Source organism: Camelina sativa, chromosome 13, assembly GCF_000633955.1.
Source record: "Camelina sativa cultivar DH55 chromosome 13, Cs, whole genome shotgun sequence".
Taxonomy (NCBI): Eukaryota; Viridiplantae; Streptophyta; class Magnoliopsida; order Brassicales; family Brassicaceae; genus Camelina; species Camelina sativa.
Window position 1 is genome coordinate 23,859,723 of NC_025697.1, and position 21,981 is coordinate 23,881,703.

At 35.8% G+C, this 21,981-nt stretch overlaps 6 protein-coding genes across 6 annotated transcripts; 2 read left to right on the top strand and 4 right to left on the bottom strand.

Moving 5' to 3' along the window:
* LOC104737744 (suppressor protein SRP40-like) lies at positions 1,196-3,036 on the bottom strand. Its single transcript, XM_010457996.2, has 3 exons — positions 2,576-3,036; positions 2,194-2,261; positions 1,196-1,959 (listed from the first exon to the last, which is right to left on the bottom strand). Exons 1-3 carry the CDS (start codon positions 2,807-2,809, stop codon positions 1,326-1,328), a joined length of 936 nt encoding a protein of 311 aa, XP_010456298.1. The 5' UTR covers positions 2,810-3,036; the 3' UTR covers positions 1,196-1,325.
* On the top strand, positions 5,663-6,750 carry LOC104737745 (40S ribosomal protein S20-2). The gene is made up of 4 exons (XM_010457999.2): positions 5,663-5,754; positions 5,854-5,987; positions 6,264-6,377; positions 6,607-6,750. Exons 2-4 carry the CDS (start codon positions 5,876-5,878, stop codon positions 6,747-6,749), a joined length of 369 nt encoding a protein of 122 aa, XP_010456301.1. The 5' UTR covers positions 5,663-5,754; positions 5,854-5,875; the 3' UTR covers position 6,750.
* LOC104737746 (E3 ubiquitin-protein ligase RHA1B-like) lies at positions 13,069-14,016 on the bottom strand. Its single transcript, XM_010458000.2, has one exon. It carries the CDS (start codon positions 13,549-13,551, stop codon positions 13,144-13,146), a length of 408 nt encoding a protein of 135 aa, XP_010456302.1. The 5' UTR covers positions 13,552-14,016; the 3' UTR covers positions 13,069-13,143.
* On the bottom strand, positions 14,773-16,582 carry LOC104737747 (ferric reduction oxidase 2-like). Its single transcript, XM_019234754.1, has 4 exons — positions 16,334-16,582; positions 15,903-16,149; positions 15,087-15,781; positions 14,773-14,992 (listed from the first exon to the last, which is right to left on the bottom strand). Exons 1-4 carry the CDS (start codon positions 16,509-16,511, stop codon positions 14,853-14,855), a joined length of 1,260 nt encoding a protein of 419 aa, XP_019090299.1. The 5' UTR covers positions 16,512-16,582; the 3' UTR covers positions 14,773-14,852.
* LOC104737748 (probable receptor-like protein kinase At5g24010) lies at positions 18,382-20,161 on the bottom strand. The gene has a single exon (XM_010458002.1). The coding sequence runs from the start codon at positions 20,070-20,072 to the stop codon at positions 18,615-18,617; it is 1,458 nt and encodes a 485-aa protein (XP_010456304.1). The 5' UTR covers positions 20,073-20,161; the 3' UTR covers positions 18,382-18,614.
* On the top strand, positions 20,641-21,975 carry LOC104737749. The gene is made up of 3 exons (XM_010458003.1): positions 20,641-20,752; positions 21,059-21,458; positions 21,561-21,975. Exons 2-3 carry the CDS (start codon positions 21,059-21,061, stop codon positions 21,653-21,655), a joined length of 495 nt encoding a protein of 164 aa, XP_010456305.1. The 5' UTR covers positions 20,641-20,752; the 3' UTR covers positions 21,656-21,975.

Below are 21,981 nucleotides of genomic sequence, written 5' to 3' on the forward strand. Positions count from 1 at the left end.
AGTGGAGAATATATTTGAATCGGTATTTGACTAAGTCCAAATATTCCATATTCGTTCATTATTCACCAGACATTGATAAGTGGCATCAACGTTCTTCAAGCCGAATGACATGACTTTGTAGCAGTAGGTTCCTTGGTCGGTGATGAACGAGGTCTTCTCTTAATCGTCTTTATGCATAAGGATCTGGTTATAGCCAGAAAATGCGTCCATGAAAATTAGAAGCTCGTTGTATTTATAAGATATTTTTATCAAATGAATTTTTTCAAGCATTTCAAAATCTAAGTTTAAATGAGGGTTTCTTTACCCAATAAATTCGGATCAAAACATCTTAATAATCTCCCTAGTAATGATCCTAACTTATACTTTATTGACAAAAAATAAAAATAAAAAATCCTAAAATAAAAATCCTAAGTTATTGTAACCTTTACAGATTAGTATGAATGTATAAAAAATTTAGATATTAAATTTTGTGAGTAGATTTTAATTTTCATATTATTTTTTAGTATTGTGTATGTTATTACTTATTAGCATGTACTAGTAATACTAAATCAGAAACTCATATATATTTTTATGTAACAGTATAATTTTCTAATTAATGTGTTTTAAATTACTATGAAACCAGTCATATTATGTAGTTAAAATTCATTCATTCAAAGTTCAAACTATGATACTTCGTCAAACAATGTATTTTTACTGCAATTTATTCTTATCTCCGAAAATAAAAAGATACATACTTTATCTTTTGTGAATTTTTATATTGACAATAGATTTTAATCTTTGGTTTGATTAGTTGATATAAATTTAAATTTGAAAAATGAGAGATGCTCTTAAAACCCTTTATGTTTATAATGATCCTATGAAAACTATATCTTTATAATGCATTTCGAATTAAAAGACAAATATGTGAGTGAAAAATAAGTACATAATTAAATGACAGAAAACGAAGACGGTGATGAAAAAAGTATATATACAAAGATTTTGATTTATTCATTCACAAAAGCGATATTAAAGTGATAAAAATAAATTATTTAAACAATAACAACTTAGTTTATCACTAATTAATCACAATTAAGTTTAATGATAGTGTTTAGAAAGATTTTGTTTTTCTTCTTAACAATAGTGATAAAAAATAAGAATTGAAAACATGAAATTAAAAAAAAAAAAAAAATTAATAAAAAATTAAGACAAATTCATCTAACCAAATACAACATAAAGGTAGAAAATAGACAAAGTCCCTCATCGAACCCACGAAATGAGAAAAAAACAGACAATTAAAAAAAAAAAACATAAAAGGACAGAAATGCCCTCAGAAAACATAAAATATTTCACATGAGGGATTTCAAAGACCTTTCCTTAACGGGCTTCCTTCCTCTCTTGATCGTCTTCTTCATCATTATCATCTTGTCTTTCTTTTGCTTCTTCCCATGATCGCTCTCCTCATCTTCATCCATCACGTCGACATAATCCTCTTCCACATAATCAAACCCGTCAAAGCTAACGCTCCCACTTCCAAACGCCGCCGTTTTATCACCCTCTTCGTTGCTACTGCTACTGGTACTACTTCTGCTCTTTTTATTATTATCGCCCAAACCTAACTTCTCGTCATCGGAGCCGCCTCTTTTTCTCCCCCACCGTGGCCCGAAACCAGAGTAATAGTAAAACTCGTACGGATTCTTCGATGCGGCAGCGGAAGCTAGAGCTTTCTTGCCCGTACCACGTGGCCGTCCGCGTTTAGGCGGCGCCGGAATTGTAACAACACCCACTTGGCCCTCGTCGTCGGAGGTTTTGACCGGCGATTTAGGCTCGAGGAGAGCTTCGGATTTCTTGTCACTGCTACTATCGCTCTGATCCATTGGTTCATCAGCGTCCGGAGATAGCTCGTACTTATCCTCCGCCGCATTGAGATTAAGTTTCTCGACGGAGACAAGGTTGTGACTATCTCCCATGGAGTTATTAAATCTGTACGATAAAAAAATAAAATAAAGAAAGATGTGATTAAAAAAAAAAAACTGAAACCGGGTCGCCCGGCAATTCGATTCGGGTGAAATTAAATAACCCGATTATCAAAAATACGAGTAAAACCCTAAAAAAATAAAACAAGAAGACGGAAGCAAAAACGAAAGCAGACAATAGTGGATATAATTGACAAGTCGATTAGGGGAGTGAAGAACAAAATGGATAGTTTATTATTACCTAACAGCAGCGCCATTACAATCTCCCAAACTCACATCCGCATTGAAGTTATTGTCTTCTCCATTGAACTGAGTTAACGAAGAAACTTTTGTAATAACGATAGAGGGAAAAAAAAAGAATAATCGGGGATAGAGAAAGGAAATGGGAATCAACGAAGCAAAATAACAACGACCCATCAACACTAATCGATAGATTAAACGACCCAGCAACTCCAAAATCCATAATTTTAGGGTTCTTTCAAGTTTCCCCGAACAGATATAAATAAAAATACGAAACAAACCCTAGCTAATAGGAGGAGGCGGAGGACGATAGAAGAAATGCTGAACATTGGTGAGAACGAAATCGAAATGGGAATCAAATATGGAAAGCGAATTTGAATTACCTGGTGGTGAAAGAGAGGCGGAATAGAAGAAGAAGAAGAAGAAGAAGAAGAGGAAGACGATAGAGGGAGGAACCACGACGAGTCGAGCAGGTTAGTTAACTCGCAATCGCCAGAGGAAGTGACCGGAATCACATCCCATGGAGACTGGTTTAAGTGACAAACATACGTCTCCGGTCTCTCTCCGCCGTAACCTAAAAGAGCCGATGCCAGCTTCGTGTTCTTCCGAATCCTCATTTTTTTTTTCCTTTGGCCCCGAAATGGAACAACAGAGAAACCAAACAGGTTATTAGAAACCGCTCAATAAAATAAATATTTTGGTATCACCACACCACGTAAGCATACGACTCGATTCACCTCTTCTTCCTCACCAGTTTTTAGTTTTTTTTTTTCTTTTTCTTTTTCTTTTTCTTGGAGCAGATCTCACAGAACTCGATAGGAGGGTTCTTTTTTTCTTTTCTGTTTTGATTAAAAGTTCTTTTATTTGCTTTTCTCGGCCCTTCTTATATTTTCTATATGTTTTTTTCATTGGACGGAAATGTCCTTAGGTTTTACTTTGATACCCTATAATATCCTTTTAATTTTAGTAGGGGAAATTAAAAAAGCATAAGAAAAGCTGCCGCTAAATTTTACCAAATTTTAAGTTCCAAGGACAATAATCGCCTGTGCTAAGATCCACCGTAACATCTTACTCCTCTTTTTGGTCAATATACCTCTTTTCTTATTTTTGTCAACTACATAAATGTAAGATTTTTTTTTTTTTAAAGTATATTCATCTGTACTTCTTATTTTAAAATTTTGTCAACGGCATAAAAATGTATAGGATTCAAATTATACAAAACAGCATTGGAAAAAAAATCTCAAAGGATCTGTCGAAGAATCGATCTGACACATATATATATATATATGGTATCTAAAAATGGTACTCGTCTATATATCACGTGATAGTGGCAATGGGTCACGTGAGGAGTGAGTTTTGACTGAGAGAGCATATGCACATGGGATTTTGCCTCCGAGGTTTTTTTTTTCTTTAACTCAAAGTGTTTGAACTTTGAAATGAAAATCGCTAAATCAGACAAAGCCTAAGATCATTTGTCTGATTAAGGGAGGGACAAACAAAAATGTGGAGCGTGAGAGACACACGCGACAGGCGAGAGAGTGGCGAACAAGTGTGGACCCACTTTGTGCTGGACTTTGTGATTAGTGATCGGAATGAGGTGACGATGGTGGTGAGTTCGGTCGGGGATACAGCCCGCCGTTCATTCGTCGTGGTCAAAGAGAATCAACGGCCACGATTTGAATCTCAAACGGAGGAGGGTTAGGCAGAGAATCTGACGGTCGCTCTTTGGATTTACTATTTTAAAGTTAGTGCACGCGGCTGTATCTCTAACGCTTACGTGGCTCCGATGTGGGTTTTATTACCAGTAATAATGTAGTGACACAATTTATCTGATATTAATAGGGAAATAAAACTCTATGCACGGTTTATCAAAAAAAAAAAAAGGTTTTATTATTGCGTAATACAACACCAAATGTGTTTGTTACTAGTTCAAATGTATTAAATTCTAGCAATGAAACTGCCACGTTGTATCTCGTGGTGTCAACAATCGTATAATGTGATCAAAAGATTCAAAGACTGGAGAGATGTATTGGCGCTTTGCGACCCCTTAATCTCAGAAATAGCATGTAGACTGGCTATATAAGAAAGGCCCATCGATGAATCCCTCAGTTTTAATCTGTAGTTAAAACCGGTTTATATATATATTTCGCTTCAATTTAGCTTATAATAATAACTCTGTTAAGTGTTAACAATCTCTCAAAACTAGAAGATATACTGTAACTTTTATTTTTTACAGTAATTAACTAATCATACTAATGTGCAGATTTGATCCGAAAGAGTATAGATGATAAGAGCATTGCAGAATTAACCTAATCTTTCTCTTTTGTTTCTTAGTCTTTGAAAAAGGCTGTAAATAAATCTCCAAAATCATCATCATCATTAGTCATTACAAGTCTTTAGCAGATTGAGCTACAAAGATTTTGCCTTAGTTTAAATTGTAACTCAAGCATTAACTGGATGGTTCTTTTACCTGTCTTATTTTTGAGATGCATTCTTTTAAAATCATAGGAGAGGGAGGGGATTTGATCGTGTCCTGATCAAGAGTTCGATTACGATGACTATAAATAAAACGTAAAAACAAGAAGGAAAAACAAGTCATTTACTTACATCCTCTAATTATAATCTTGTGAATTTATTTTTGACTATTCATTCCTAACTCCTAAGTTTAGTGAGTTACCTGAATATAAAATTTCAGAGAACTTCTTATGGACAGTTTGCTCTCTCACTATTGAAAAGGTTAATATTAGACGGAACCTACACGAAATTGGTAGTAAAAGAGTATGACATGGTCAATGACGGTATCAATATATGTTCTATATAGTCATCGATCAGACACATACCTGATCCATGGTGGATGAGCTTGAAGCAATGTTGGATGTGGTAGATCCTTCAGCACTCTTGAAGTCACCATCGCCTATTCTTTGATCTCAACTTTTTGGTATCTTCCTTTGTATCTTCTGCTAGAAACTTTCTTCTTTGCTCTGTTGGACAAACCAATGTTTTTGTGTTTTCTAAGGTTGAGAAGATTTTGTCTTATTGAGTTTTTATTTACATCTATCAAGATGAGACCATAATTACGTTCTCTACTCTCAATTGAAGATCTTCTTTGATGCCAAAAGACACAACTCTGTTTTAGCTTCCATAAGTGAACAAAAAAACTAGTAAACTTGTGTCTCTCACTTTCACAAACAATCGTTTCATCGATCGTCGTGTATGTGAGAGTGCTCTTCTACATCTATTACTTGTGAGAATTGTGAGGCCTCCCATTGGTAGCTCATGACGTTTATCATCTAGCTTCCGAACAATACCTTCACATTGCAATATTGTCAAGCCTCTCTCTCAACTAAACAGATCCTCCAAATCTGGCAATCGATATGACAACTAACTATTAGTTATTGGGCCGTATATAGATTGGGCCCAATAAGTCCATAAAAATTAGGGTTTTTTTTTTTTTTGCATAAGCCATAAAACGTCTCTTAGGTTAAAAGATTCGGGTCCTTCCTTCGTTGCAGCAAAAAGAAAAGAGCAGCAATACGCCGTCGAGCTTCGTTCGTCTCCTCAGGTTTCTTCACTTAATCCAAATCTGAATTTTACATGTTTACCTCTGAATATATGGGACGTTAATGTGATCCATCGGTTTCGTATGTCTGTGATTGTACAGAAGAAGAAGCTGAGCTGAAAATATGGCTTACCAGGCAATGAAGCCAACTAAGGCTGGTTTGGAAGAACCACTTGAGCAAATTCACAAGATCAGGATCACTCTCTCCTCCAAGAATGTGAAGAACTTGGAAAAAGGTTTTTTTTTTTTTTTTTGGATCTTGGTAGTCTAATCATTTCGATTTTAGCAATTCAGTTTTTGAGCTGCTCTCAAAAACCATATATCATTCATTTTGAGGGTACCACCATATAGAAGATGTAACAATTCATTGTATTGGGAACCGTTCTAAAATAGGTCTTTGATTTGCTTCAGTGAATGGATTGAAAGTTGGATTTTTTTTGAATTTGATGATTTAGGATCAAATACTAAATCATTGTTTTAACGTTATGTTGCTGCAAATGATATATATGTAGTGTGCACTGATTTGGTTCGTGGAGCTAAGGACAAGAGACTGAGAGTTAAGGGACCAGTGAGAATGCCCACCAAGGTTCTTAAAATCACTACCCGAAAAGCTCCTTGTGGTGAAGGTATAATTATGATTGCTCATCTCATCTTTTTATGTCTTGAGAAACACTAGATAAGTGCCCTAGCTATGGATTTATTTTTTTCGGAACCATCCCTTAGTTCATTTTACTTGATATTAAACTAAGGATTTATAGTCTTAGAAAATGTGATTGTGCTCAGCAATATTGTTCTCTACTCTGTCACTGCACATTGGCTGCGACTCTTTTTTTAACTATTGGTGTTGTGTAACAGGAACCAATACATGGGACAGATTTGAGCTTAGGGTTCACAAGCGTGTGATTGATCTCTTCAGCTCTCCTGATGTTGTCAAGCAGATCACTTCCATCACCATTGAACCTGGTGTTGAGGTCGAGGTCACCATCGCCGACTCGTAGATCNGACTCATAGATCAACCCTACTTCTTTTTTTTTTTTTTTTTTTTTTTGCTTTCTCTTTTGGAATTCTCTTTAAGAAACAATCTTTTGGAATGTTTTGTTGTAGTGAAACCTAAGTTCTCGAGTTTTCAATTGAATAGATTTTGAAGATTGATATTATAATTACTCTCAATTTAAGTTCCTTGGACCTGTCTGATTTTACAAGACTTCACTAAGTAGCCAACTAGCTAGCAATCATAGTTTACTTTATCTAATTTCAGTGAGAGATGATGTTTTACGAGGATGATTGAAATAGGCACTTTTTGAAATGTAGTAGTAGAACATAACAATTTTATCGTTTAACAAAATACAACTCATTCAACGCTTAAAATATCGTGAAGACACAATATATGTTTTCTGAGCACATTTTACTGATGATCCTTTGTCTCACCCATCTCTTCAGCATCCTCAAACCTCTGATCATTGATTTGGAGCTGCAGGGTGAATACAAAAAGTCAATGAAACCAGCTAATCTTTTTATAAACAAATAAAAGGAAGAAAGAAATGAAAGCAGATGTTTTACATTATTATTACCTCAAGCAATAGGCTGAGCAAGACCTTCATCTCCATTGGAATAACCAATAACACTTGTCTTACTCTGAGATATTTGCCATTCTGCACCTTCATTTGCTGTAAAAACACACACACAGAAAAACTTGTGTTGGGAATACGTTAATCAGTTTTTGTAGCGTAATTGAAGTATCTTGTCTTGGGAGTTGTTAACTCTTAGCTTGTTGTTTCCTAGGATTTGTATTGATTTCACAGACTATAAGATGATGTTATTCCGATTCAGGTTTTGTGATGATTCTTCTCTTAATTTTATTAGATTTTAGACATTAATTGTTTCCCTCTTGTTAGAAGAAGTTGTGAGTTGTTGGTGAGTTATCTCATTGTTTTGTCTTTGCTCTTTTAACTTGATGAAATTTTCGAGGTCCAAAAAGATGTGATCATGTTCTTGCTTGGACTCTCTCCTGAAAGAAAGAGCCAGAGCTGCTGCCATTTCTGTAGGTATGTATCCAGTTCGTCTAGCAATTGTGTTATGTGATGCAGCTATATAAGTGTTCTGATTTTTTATGTTAACTGTAAGACTTCAAAGTATTTAGGATCGGACAACAACAGATGTTACTCTGTTTTTTGTCTCTCTCTCTCTGTTTTTGTTGTACACTCAATGTATTCTTCTTTCTTGTAATACTCGATTTTTGTAAACAAAAACCACATACTTTATTAGATTGTGAAACACATATTTATAGGTTTACAAGACACACTTTGGACTAAGAGTTGCATCTCTCATAGATGCCCCAATGTAAAGACGCAAACATTCAAACAATTACTACTTGGCGGTTACTTATATCATTTGTATCAAAGTGATACGAATGATTTAAATACAGCCGACTCTTATACACTAAATAAATAAAACAAATATGAAGACTTGATCACTTCCAACATTAACGAGGATGGCTTTTTGAACAGCAAAGGTTTTAAAGAATCCACGAAGAAGCTGTCAGTGTTGAATTAGTTTCCAACAACCTCTTTCTGGAGTGGGAACCCTTTTAATGCGCACAAGTGATTGATTGAGAGATTTCACCTCTGTTCTCAGATGGTTTCCGGGTTGAGGATATTGTAAGAACTGAACCATTGACTCATCACCCTTTACACTTATAAGATGTACAAAGTCAGATGCAACTTTTCAGATGTTAGCAGAACATTGAGTCGACTTCTGAAGGTGAGTCAATGTCACCATCAAAAAGCGATCATGGGATCCCAACAAGTCTTCTGTTGAAGTGATAAACATGAGAAATACTCTTTTTTGATGAAGTTTGAACAGCAAAGAAAGACTTCGCTTTAAGTACCAGAGGGTCATACAAGTGTAGGAGTTCTCCAGCAAATGTCTTTATACAAAGAGACTGTGAGTTCTTATGATGATCTCTGCAGCAACATTACATCATCCAATATAAGAGTAAGATTGATCTTGATAATTGAATTTGTTTGGTAATGGTACGTGATAAAGATAAGATGGCTTCTCTGACTTAGATGCGTTTTTTGTATTATGTGTAACAAAGAGGGAGCTGTTCCTTCTCGTTTGTGGTTTCGAGTTTCAGAACAACGACGATTCCCCTCAGGATGGATGCTACACATATCACCACACGGTCCACACGAAGGTATACTTTCTATATATATATATATATATATATATATATCAAGAATAATGTTTTTGATTTAAAAAAACACAAAAACAATATTTAATAAAAATATTTTAATACTTAAGTGTCAAATTTAATACGTTGAACTTGAAACAAACTGGACTTAGTATCCCGTCCCATCCTACGGTTCGTAAGCTTGGTATAAGTTCAATATGTTTATACATATTTTAAATTTAGTACTTAAGGTTTTTTTAAAAATTATATTTTGAAGATTTTTTGTGGTGATTTCAAGTAAAAATATTTGTCTTTGCAAATCAAATGAGCATGAGTAGAGCTTACACGGGGGGTAAGACGAAAAAGAGGAATGAATTGTACTATTCTCTTTAGATAGAGACAAAAGAAAACTCAAAATTATGTGGGAAGCAAAAAAATTGTGTGATAACATAACCTCTTTACACTGATTAATGAAACTCAAAAGATTTGATATCGAGAATGTGACAAATCGAACTTATATAATATAGGTTTCCTCTCTCATGTCATTTACATTACAGGTTTGAGTTAAGATAAAACGAGAAAAAAAAACACGAACGAACAACAACTAAATCTACTTGGCTGAACGCAAGAAAGTAATAATCTGACAAATGAACCATGAACACAGCTGAAAATTTGGTTGCTACTGCGTTCAAGAAGATGGCCACAAATGAAGGAGAGAAATCGATCCGCTCGATCATATAGAGAAGATATCCCGTATGGTATGATATATCAGTCTTGAGTAACAATTGTTTAAATAAATATGTCCCAAATCACAATCCTAGATCACCAACACCAATTAGTGAGTTTGATGTGTCCATGCGTAACCTATAAATTGATTTATTTACATAAAAAAAATAAATACTTTTACATGAAAAAATAAATACTTTTACATAATTTTCAGAAACAATCAACCAAGAAACACAAATAACTTTAAGAGTTACTACGTGCCACCAAAAAACTTCCATATATATCTTCGAACTTTCGAAGTCATTTTCCTACATTCCTTTACAAAATTAAATTTTAAATTTGATTATAAACTATACATATAGTATGTTTCTGCTCATCTGGTAGATTTTGATATTCTATCGTATTGTTATTGTATTGAGTTTAATCATGATCACAAATTATTTATTTTCCTATTACATTAGTACCATTATATACACATCAAAATTGGGTACACAATTACATATGATGATGTTTTAACAAAATTGTGCAAACAATTAACTATGATGAACTCCTAATTTTTCTATGGATCGTTCTAAATGCTTGTAAAGAGTCTATTTACTTGCATATTTTCTAATTAATAAATTTATCATCAACATAATTATAGTTATATTAAAAAGACTAAGTGTGGACTGTGAAGACTAGTTTTTATCGATGAAGTGTAGAGGTTTATCTATTATTTCGAGACAACTGGTAATATATTCATCTCGGACACAAAAAGTTGTGTGGAAATTAAGAAAAAGTAGTAATATATATTTAAGTAATTTTTTTTTTTACAAAACATATTATTTACAAAGAAGAGACTAAAATTTGTTTATTAGTAATTCACAAAAATATTTCAATATTTAAAGTGCATTGAAATTTGTTAGTTGTCAAGGGACTTTTTTACAATTCATAATTTAGAAACATAAAAATGAATATTGAAAAAGAAATGAATATTCATAATTTCTATCCTTTTTCATAACCGAATCTCTCCGGTTGAATAGGTGTGTTGTTGTGGGTTGGTTCGCATCACGGTTCCAGAAACTCATGTGTTCATCAAATTGTACATGTTTATGACTCAGACAATCATTGTACCTAATTCCAGTTGAGTTGGACGACTATGTGTTTCTTGTAATTGACATATCACTATTTTTGAACACCAAGCCAATATCGACTCCTAAAAGATTATTTTCCAAAAGCACAAATAAAAGTGGAAGGAAGCATAATAGCTAAAGTCCCAAATTAGCTAATTGACGTGCAGGTTACTAAACATCAATACGACTCCAAGCGGAGAGGCAATTTGATCCATGTTGATGGTGGTATCGTGGGTCGCACTTCACACAAGATGGAAACTCCACCCCCTGGTTGTTTAGCCGACTGTAAACGGGATATTCAACTACATATCCTCCCTTGGCAACCAGCAACTATATCATCTTCTTAGAATAATTGTGCAGACTTTGAACATTCCCCAAAAATCATCCCACACATGTGTTTTGATATTGGACATTCCATTGTAGCAGCAAAGTCTATGGCCTCTCCTATGTATCCAGTATTCACGAGCTTGTCCATGTAACACCAAAAGTGTGTCACATCTGGCTTCCAGTGATACTCATTCTTCATCTTCAGTAACACAGCTAGGAGAAGGTATGCATAGAGGAGGGCTCAGAATGAGATAAAAGTGGACTTGATATGTGTCTTCTCCATCTCTCCAAAAACAGCAATGGCTTTTTCAGGATCGCGATTAGCGTATGTTCAGATCAAATTCCTCCATGCCGCATAGCCTTGACGCTTAAGCTTTGAGAAGACCTGACATGCAAGGTCGGGATGGAGAGCCACTATTGTGTATGAACTCATTAGCATGCTGACGTGTGTCTGTCATTGTTCTCAAGTCCCAAAACAAGCATTTGTGAATGGAGCCCCTGCACCACCTTCAGTCCATTGATGATGACAGAAGCGTGATCAAGACACCAATGGAACTTAATCATCAATTGCTTCCGCAAACAACAACAAAATTAGTTGTTAATCCCATATTATGTTTTAAATAGGAAACTCTGCAACAAAAACATAATGTGTAAATGATGTAAATTAGGCAAATAACAATCATTTGGTCCTTTATATTTCAATCAGAATAATCAATCCTCTTGGTCCCTTCTTTATTACCATAGATTACGTAATAGTATATGGTAATAATAGATGGATCAAGCCAAGGTGATTGAGAGAATTCTTCTAATAGATGATGACCGAGAAAATAATCACGTTAATTGCATAATTTACTTTTTAAAAAGTAATCATGTAAAATCTAAACTCTAATCACTTCATTTGTAAATCCAAACCGATATATAGTTTCGTTTTAATTGTAAAATCTAAACCCTAATTCTCATTTATAAACCCAAACCGATATATAAATTGTTTAATTGTAAAATCTAAACCAAACCAATTTTTAATTTCCTTAAATAAAAGTCTACAGAATTTGTTTCCTTAATTTGTTTAGCTTTTTAATTTAATTTTTATTTATTTTTAAAATAAAATATTAAATAAAATATTGTGATTGGTTGAGGGAAGAGGGATCCATTTTGACATACAAGTCCATCAATGTCCTGATGGTGAGCTCGTCGTGTTCAAGTCGTAGCTTGATGATGTCGTTGTGAATCACCTCTACATCCAAAGAACTACCGCTCATAGAACACCAATCCATGCGTTTCTTCAATGGGTTGAGTTGATCATCATTATGAAAATCCAAATCAAAAGGCAAAATTAGTAACTAAACCCATATTATATAATTAATGAAAAATATATCATATGGGATTAACAACTAAAATTTAGCAAATATTGATTTTTTTTTTTGAGTTTGAACAAGGGACTACAAAAGCCATAAAGGTAATCTATTTTTTAATTGATAGATAAACCTGTGCTTGCTCATTGATGAATGAGTTTATGAGCCAGAGAAAGAGTGCATTTTAGCACAAAACCAAACCAATCACCTGAAAAATATCAAACCCAAAAAATCAGTCTCATATTAACGGGCTTAGCTAAATCAATTTATGTGCTCGTATAATTAACGGCCTATTCTGGCTTAGTATATTTAAGGGCCAAAAATCAGTCTCATATTTAACGGCTAAATAATATTGGGCTTAGTTTATTAACGGGCTTACTCTGGAAACAAATAATATTGGGCTTAGTATATTAATGGACTACTTATATTACTGATAGAATTTTTTTTAACAAAAATAATTACTCAGGGTTTCTCGTGTCGTCATCACCCAAACACATTAATTGACCAAATAAAATAATATTTTAAAGATCATAATTTTGTTTCGTTGTCCATAATTTTGAACGGTATCGCAAAAACAAAAAAAAATAGTTTTTATTTAGAGTGCTTTGTTATCTATTTGTTGAAGAAGAATAAAAAAAAAAAAAAAAAACGCTTTAGTGATATTAATTAATAGAAACATTCATATAGATTTTTTTCTCTAATTTTACAAACGAAAAAAATAGAAATCAGGGACGATGGGGGTCCGACACAAAGGACATGTCATCTTATCGTCTTGGATCCAACGGTCAATACACGTCTTGTGATATACATGTACGCAGTTCCTCAAACACCGGACTTCTTCGCCGCAGTCGAACTCTTCTTGACATATCCGGCAGCTCTCCGGCGGCGGATTCACCCTTGACGACATTTCGTCGAATGTTGTCGCTGGGAGCATATCGTCTATCGGAATCTTGTTTGTACCGGAGCTGATAGTACTCCTCCTCCCCGAAGATTCCGACCAATAAACACCAAACAAACGAGGATGATCAAGAAAAGAACGAACTGTTCTGATAAAATCATTCAAGATAACTCCGACGATGATAACTCCGGCGCCGCCGTAAGAAAATCCCATGACTTTTTTTTTTTAATTCTTTATTTTTGTAAAGAAAGGTGAACGAGGATAGAAACCCAAGGATTTTTAGAAATCTTTTTTTCTATCAAATTTGAAGAAAGAAAGAAAGAAAGAAAGGTTTTGAGAGAATATGAGGTTTGGCTATTTATATCAATCATTTCATTTGTTGTATGATTCACAATTTGGTGTTAGCGTGGAACGCGAGGGGGGCGGGATTCAGAGTTAGGAGACGATTGAAACGTACGTCAAAGAGAGTCATAAAACTACTGACTATAATGGTAAACAACCCAATCATACATGAACATGTCAATGGTTAAAGGTGTGTACGATTGGTCGGTGACGGACAAGAACGACGAAATAAAATAAGAAAAAGCAAAAAGAGAAGAAAAGAAAAAAAAGAGAGGTTCACAAACTTCACATAGTTGAAAAGCATGCCTTGGAAGCAAAAGCATAGCATATATATTTAATCACTAATATAGGGATAGCTATTCACATTTAACTCAATAAATCCATATATATATATATATATATAAAAGATAGCTATTCACTTGTAAATCCATAGAGCTTTATTTTATGAGATTTCAGTTGTGATTTGTTTCCTCTATAATGAGCTACCAATCATTTGTGGCTGGTAAAAAAAATATATATATATATATATATATATATATATATATTTATTCACATTATATTAAGAAAGAGATCGATAGCTATTCACATTAATTCGATAGAGATAGCTAGCTAAATCACATTTAAAAGCTCATTGCTTTTTGATTGATCATTCATTTCTAATTACTTGAATTGAAGGTTTAGAATATATGTTGAGTATGAGTGGCGTAAAAGACTAACTTTGAATAAAATATTAAACTGCACAAATTAGTATATTGTATTATGAAGTATGAATATGAATGGACGGGCTGTAACAACAATCAGGCTTTCTTGCACGAATTGCTCGTAACCTGTATCCTATTTCCCCGTTCATTACTTTTGTGTGTTTGTTGGTTGTATGTGGACGCAAACCAAATATTTTGTTTTTGTTTCTGTACGTAGTATTTATCATAGATTCAATAACTTAATGAAAACAAGAAAGATATCATTTGGGGGAACTCAAAAGTAATAATATATATAAAAAAGACAATGCTCCACGCCTCGATTTGGACCAAATCGTTACATCAGGAAATACAAAAGTTAAGAACAGAATGGTACAGAATATTAGGGGCCATTTCCACAATAATATTTCTTACGAAAAAAACAGACAAGTCCACAAAGCACACCACACAAACAGAGTTATGTATAATGCGCAATCACCAGCTGAAGCTGATGGATTCAAAGTGAAGATTCTCAGCCAAACCAGATGAACAAATCGTGGCCACTTCTTGTCTCATCTTCTTTGGACCGCACACCATCACTCCCACGCTTGAACCTTTGGTCTCAAGTAGATACTCTGCTTTCACAAACATTATTAAAACATATGGTCATATTATTGTGTTTATATCCAAATGTTTTATAGAGTATACAAATGTAACATATATACTTACTCTTGAGGTCTGGTCTTCCACCGAAGTGGAGGTTGGTGCATTGAACAAGCGAGTCTTTAGGACTACTCTCAATTTCTCTGTTAGCCCATGAGCTAGGAGATAACGTTGGGCTCTGTACGTCGACGTTTTGGACCTGTTTACTGCTCTCAGCATTGTACTTCTTCTTATTCAACAATACAGCTGCACTTGAAGTCACCATGATGCTAACACAGAGGACCAGAAGATAAAGGATTGATCTTGACGCGACATTGTACATGTTCTTATTTTGATCGATCGGGTAAATGTAGTATCTTGTCATGACTCCGACGATTATCATGAAGATTAGGGTGGAAGAAGCGAGGATGGCGGCGAGCCAAAGCCATGAGTTTGGTCCTAGGATCGCTGAGATTGGTTGGTCCGAGGGACTTGGTTTGAACCAGATGGTTCTGATCTTCTGTGTTTCTTCGTTTCTTGGTTCTGTCTCTTTGGTGATGAAGGCTTCAATTTGGATATTCAAGTCAGATGATAATTCGAGACCAGATGTGGGGAGGATAAGGTCAAGCATGGATATGCCAGAAGCGTTCTTGAACGCGCAAATCAGGGTAATCTTTGGAAGTTCACATGTCGTTGTTTGGCTCATGGCGATTAAGTCACGGATGATAGATATGAATGGGGTAATTCCGCTGCCTCCGCTAACCATAACCAAAGACTCGTGCCTGGAAAAAAAGCAACAATATCCTCATCAAGTACTTACTTATGGCACAAGAAAATCTGAACCCTAAATCCACTCTGCTTGATTAACCACACGAATCTCAAATTTGAGCAAGAAAGTAATACCTTAAGAAATCTGTTGAAACAGGTCCATAGGGTCCTTCGACAGAAACAGAAAGAGAACTATCGGAGTGATCAGAAGAAGAAAGCATCTGGTAAAGCTTTGTAGACCATTTCCCTTCGCTCTTAATCACAATGCTTAGCTTATCTGCCTCGAGGTTACTGCTAGAAGTAATCGTAAATGGATGCCATTGCATCTTCGAAATGCTCGGTATGTTCACAAACAATATGCTCGTCGGATTATAAACCAATCCTGTGAGATAACATATTATTAATTATGGTGTGCCAAAAAACCCTCAGAAGTCAGACCGATCCAGCCTAATCCTATCAGGACAAGCCCTAACCGATCCATATATAGAGCTTAACTAGATGAACACATAAACCATGTGCCTAAAGCAGAATCCTGAATCATACATGTAATCTTGATTAAGACTCACCTTTGTTTTTGAAGAAAGTGAGCTCAACGGTATTGGCAGGAAGAACACGTGCAGAGCTCAACCGAATATTGTCACGTGACTGTAGAAACCTCAAAAAACGATCGACCATGAAGATATAGAAACCAGGGAAGGTGATAAAGCAGAAGGCGACGCCTACGTGGAGGACGTAGAAGAGCATGAAGACGATGTAAAGGTAGTGAGTATAGAAGAACACTTCAAAGAATCTCCTTCTAATCGACGGATATGTAGTGGCCCACATCACAAGTCCAGACAGCAAAGTTATCTCTCCGGCAACATTCGACATCTCGGTCTTACCCCAACTCACCATCTGAGAAATTTCATTCATTGAGGCCCAATAGACAATGAAACAGAGACCATGAGCGGTGAATAGGGTCATGAGCATGTGACCAAGCCAAATATGGTACTTGATGCTTGACTCCGACGTCAGCCCTATAACCGGAAGCAATGATGACCCACGCACCACAGGTATGAATAGGAAAGCCAGACAACAATTACCGACTAGCCCTATCCTTATTGCCATTGCCTCCAACTTCGCTTGCCATCTATATATATAGAATGTTACGTTGGAATTATTAAAAATACTAACTCATGTCTTAACAGAAACTAAATAAGCTGACATTTGTCAATGTTTGCTTACAGTTTTTGGTGATGTTTAGCGGCTGATTGAGGAGTAATGGTAGGGAATGCATTGCGCATGTACATGAAAAATTCCCAAAGTAGAAGAGCCACAAACATTGCAAACAAGATTAACTCGGTAGCTGAGACTATCCCCAGTGGCCCTTTGACCAGCATCGGCCTTTTCATGGCTGCCAACACGCCTCCCTCAGTTATCTTCTCCCTGTTAAGGTTATATATAAGTGTCGTCATGTACGAAGAATACATATATATATTTTAGTATATATAGTGGTTAATTGATGAGTATTACGTACCTAACGAGATGATTAGTAGTCTTTGGTTTCTTCAAGTGAAGGTAGAGACATCCCAAACAAACCAAGAGGACGATAGGGAACATGAACATGAAAAAGGTCAAGCCTGCATACCGCCCAAACAGAAACAGTCAAAACCATCACATATTTCAGTAATTGTATAATGTGAATTAAGGAAACAAGATTAATAAAGATATATACGAACCTATTGCACCAAAAAAAGTCGATGTACCAAACTCTGTACGCATGACAGGGTTTAGCCACTTGGTTCGATAGACCATGGTTGGCATAACGATCCAAATGAAGATGATTCCGAGGACAATCACCAGCATGAAGAGCTTAATCAATCCCTTAATCACATCTTTGAACTCATCCCCCGATGATGGGTTTGTTGCTGAAACTTTCTTGCTGTTGTCCATATCTTTTTCTCTCGTGCTCTCGTTCTCTTGATCTTTGATCGAATGTTGTTGTGGAGAATGAGAGGAGAAAGAAGTGTATATATAAGAGAATGTGTAAATACGTATCATGTTATAATGGAGTGAGTCGTACGGAATGTGATAAAGTACTTACCAGTGCATGGTTCAGGCATGTGACTCTTCTGTCCATGGATCTTGACATTGTGTTTAATCTAATTTTTATTGTCAATATGACGTATAAATGTATTTTGAACTACAGGGGATTAGAAGATAGTACAAGTTCGTATTTTGACTTTTGGGAAGAGGCCAAGGACCATGCAACCTTTATTGCTCAAACGCTATCTGATAATATCTGATCTCATGTTTTTGGTGAAAAAGAAAAAGGAAAAAATCTAATGGCATTCTTATATTATGGTTATGATGTAATGGCTGGATTCGGAGGTGGGGATCATGCAGTACGGTAACCGTACCATCATCATCATCCATGACATGACATCACCTTGTATAGATTATTGTTTTACTTGTTTAATCACGTCTATTTACACTAATTATGTGACAAAAGTTGCAATACTAATTTGGTTATTTAGAAACTACATTAGAAAAGCCGAAAAGGTGACTACAATTTTCAATTATAAAGTCTCTTACAGAAGTACAGTTTGTCTATCAAACAAAGTGGCATCAATCATGAACATAAATAAAAACATTTCCATTTCGAAAATTGCATCGAGTCTCTCCATATACATTGAACAAAATAAATCAGTTACATATGTATAACCAACACATTTTAACACCATTGTGAAACATTACAAACCTAATTAAGAAAAAAAAAAAAAAGAAGATTATTCCATCGTGTCAAAGTAGAAAATACTTCAAGGAAAAAGTGTCCATTGTTAATATATTCAACAAGCAAAAGCATCTTCAAGCCTTTCTTGCTATCAATTGATTCCCGGACTTGGGATTATCTTCAAGGACGTCCATGGACAGCTTAGTCCAGCCATAGTCATCTCTAGCTTTCTTCCTTCGAGCCACAATGTAGAAGCTCATAAATATACACATAAACGCCAACATTGCGATAAATATGCTTACGTTTCTTCTATTCGGGCAAGTACTCAGAATCATATCTGCTGAAACATACCCATCAAGACTACCCATTGAGTTATTCATCTTCATGATCTCAACACCGTTCAATATCGCATCAACTCCTTGTTCATCAACACTAGTCTTGTTTGATGGTCCAACACTTACTGTTATCGACGATCCTGAATGGCTGTTTTTGTTATTGTTGTAATCAGCAGTAGTAGGAACAACAACGAAATCAATGTAATACGGAGAAGCAAGGACATCATTCGCAGCATATGAGATATCGAAATCTTGGTAGGCCAAGTTCCCGTTAATGTAAATATTGAAATAGAGCCTGCCGAGTGATTTGCTAGCTATGTCACAGAAATGCATCCGAATGAGATACTTGTAACCACCACCCGCACTCACTGGGAAATCCCAACTCATATCAACCAACCCGTTGCTTCTTTTACCCACACGGGCAGTGTTGTAGACGTTATCAGGTCCAACCTCGCGGCTCGCCCCTCCAGGCCTATACTTAATCCTACCGGTGAAGTAAGCTTTCTCAGAAGAAGACCCATCAGCGGTTTTGGTTTTGAAGAAACCATCATCAGGAAGCCAAGTCCTCCACAACGTGTCATTAAAAGGAGTAACTTTTCTACCACCAACATTGATTCTGTACACAACTTCCATAGCCTGCTTAGCTAAACCATTGAACCTCTCAGTTCCATCACGAGATACAGAGGTCGCAACGTCAGCAATCAAATCCTTAGGCGCAGATATAACTTCGATGGCGTTAACGAATGCGAATTTCGAATCTTTACTAGGAACGAACCTGATAACGAGCTCACCAACATGGACCCAAATCAAGAATTCTCTAACCACCCTAGACTCATCGCCGCTAAAATTGCTAAGCACGACATGACCGTTGACGGTAACGTGAAACAGAGCGTCATCGAGATTGATCTTAGAGGAATTGAGACGATTGAAATGGAGACGTACCATATGAGTGCCTTCCTCGTTGACATTGAACTTGTATTTCCCCTGTCGCGCGAAAATCCTAGCGGTTCTGTAGATCTGTGGGACGTTCGGAGATCCTTCTCGAAGAGCGATTGAATCTTCGGATGAGAAGAACTTCGCGTTTGCGGCGTCTCCGACGAAGCGGCGGTTGTCGACGACGGTGTAGTCAACGTCGGAACCACAGTTGACGAGGTACTCATCGGAAGGAGAGAAAGAAGAGGCAAATACAGAAGAAGAAGAAGAAGATAGGAGGAAGACAAAGAGAAGGGATACGATCCTTGAGTAGAGGATCGCCATTGCAGTCCAATTCGATTTTTGCACAGATCAGACAATAAAAATCCAAATTGTAATGAAATGAAAACAAGAAAGAGAAGTCAACGCGTCATTCCAGCTGCTGTTCCGTCTTTTTGTTTTGTTCTTCTAATTTATCATTTTTTAATTTTAAAATTGTTCTAATGGGCCGGAAGCCCATATATATATCTAAACTGTGTTGATCCATCTGTGTACTATTTATAAGATTTAGACAGAGGTGCTGCTAGTCCTGGGCACATAACCGGAACCGAATGGACCAAACCGAACCGAACCGAAAATTTTCGGTTCGGTTCGGGTTCGGATATAGGGTAATAACCGAATGGATAATATTTCAAATAACCATGGATATCAGTTCGGTTCGGTTATTAACCGATATCCATTCGGTTACCCGAAACCTTAACAGATCACATTATATAGCCCACTAATAATTAGTTATTTACATATGTACAAGTCCAGTCCAATATCAACCAAGTCCAATTCGATTTTATACCATCTTAAGCCCACCATCTTAAACCCACCACATATATACACGTAAACCTAATTTTTTCGACCCACCTTGCCTCTTTTCTCATTCTCTCGACGCCGACAACCACAAGAACAAAGTGAAACATTGAACTTTTCTGATCTTCTCTCTCTGTTTCGTCAATTTGTTGGTTCTATTCAAGGTAAGTTATCATTCAATGTCGTATTTGTTTCTAGATTTTCATAGATTCAATAAGGTGATTGTTTTAACTTTATAGATTTTCATAGATTCGATTGTGTAGATGACTATTTCCTATTTCGATTGTGTAGTGCATCAATAAGGTGATTCGTTAAAATGAATCTATACTTCTGATGTGTAGTGACTGTTTTTGTTGCTTTCATGTCTCGATTGTGTAGATGAGTGACTGTTTTTGTTGAAATAAATCTATACTTCTGAATCTGATGTATGTAGTGACTATTTTTGTTGCTTTCATTTTTTGATTGTGTAGATGACTATTTCGTCCTCCCAAGTAGAAATTAAGACAAGGTCTCCGATGTGGGATCATAGAAACAGATGCAAGTGTAACTATTGTGCTATAGGGTTGAAGTGTGTGACCACTTCTGGAACTTCGAATTTGGCGAAACATCTTAAAACATGCAAGCCATACATCGCTTGGCAGCAAAGAGCGACTCAGCAAAATTTGAACAGCGGTAGTGGTGTAACTGTTGGGAACATGCAAGTGGGTAGAGTATCAGAAGCGGTTTTTAGAGAGGCATGTAATGAGATGTTGGTGTTAGGTGAGCTACCTCCTGTCTTTCTTGAAAGCATAGCATGGAGACACTTCTACAGACGGTTCAACTTTACCAGCCACATTCCAGAAAGACAACCACTCAAGATATTGTTCAAATGTATGTGAGCCAAATGACTCATGTACATTTCTTAGTATTCCTTCTTTTTAAGAACCGAGTATATTATTATGTATTCTGACTTTGTGATCTAATATATTTCAGGCAGTAGGAGAAAAAAAGAAGTTGCAGATGGAAGAACTACCAGTTTGATTCTACTACTTTTCAAATCTCAAACTCTAAACCTTATTCTCCTTTAATCTCTTTAACTCTTTCTACCTTTTGAAACTTGATATCTGATAACATGTTCTTATTGTTGGGATTGTTTTGAATGATTGTAACTTTTGAACTATTGTACTTGTAGTTTCGGATAATTTTGGGTGTTATTTAGTAGGTTTGTATATTTAAGAACCAAACCCATTAATAACCGAAATTTTCGGTTCTGGTTCGGTTCTTATATCAACTATCCAAACCAACCCGAACCGAATGAGTACCGAACCGGAACCGATCCGATTAGATTCGGTTCTCTTATGGATAGTAAATTCAATATCCAAAATACCCGATACCCGAATGGATATACCCGAAC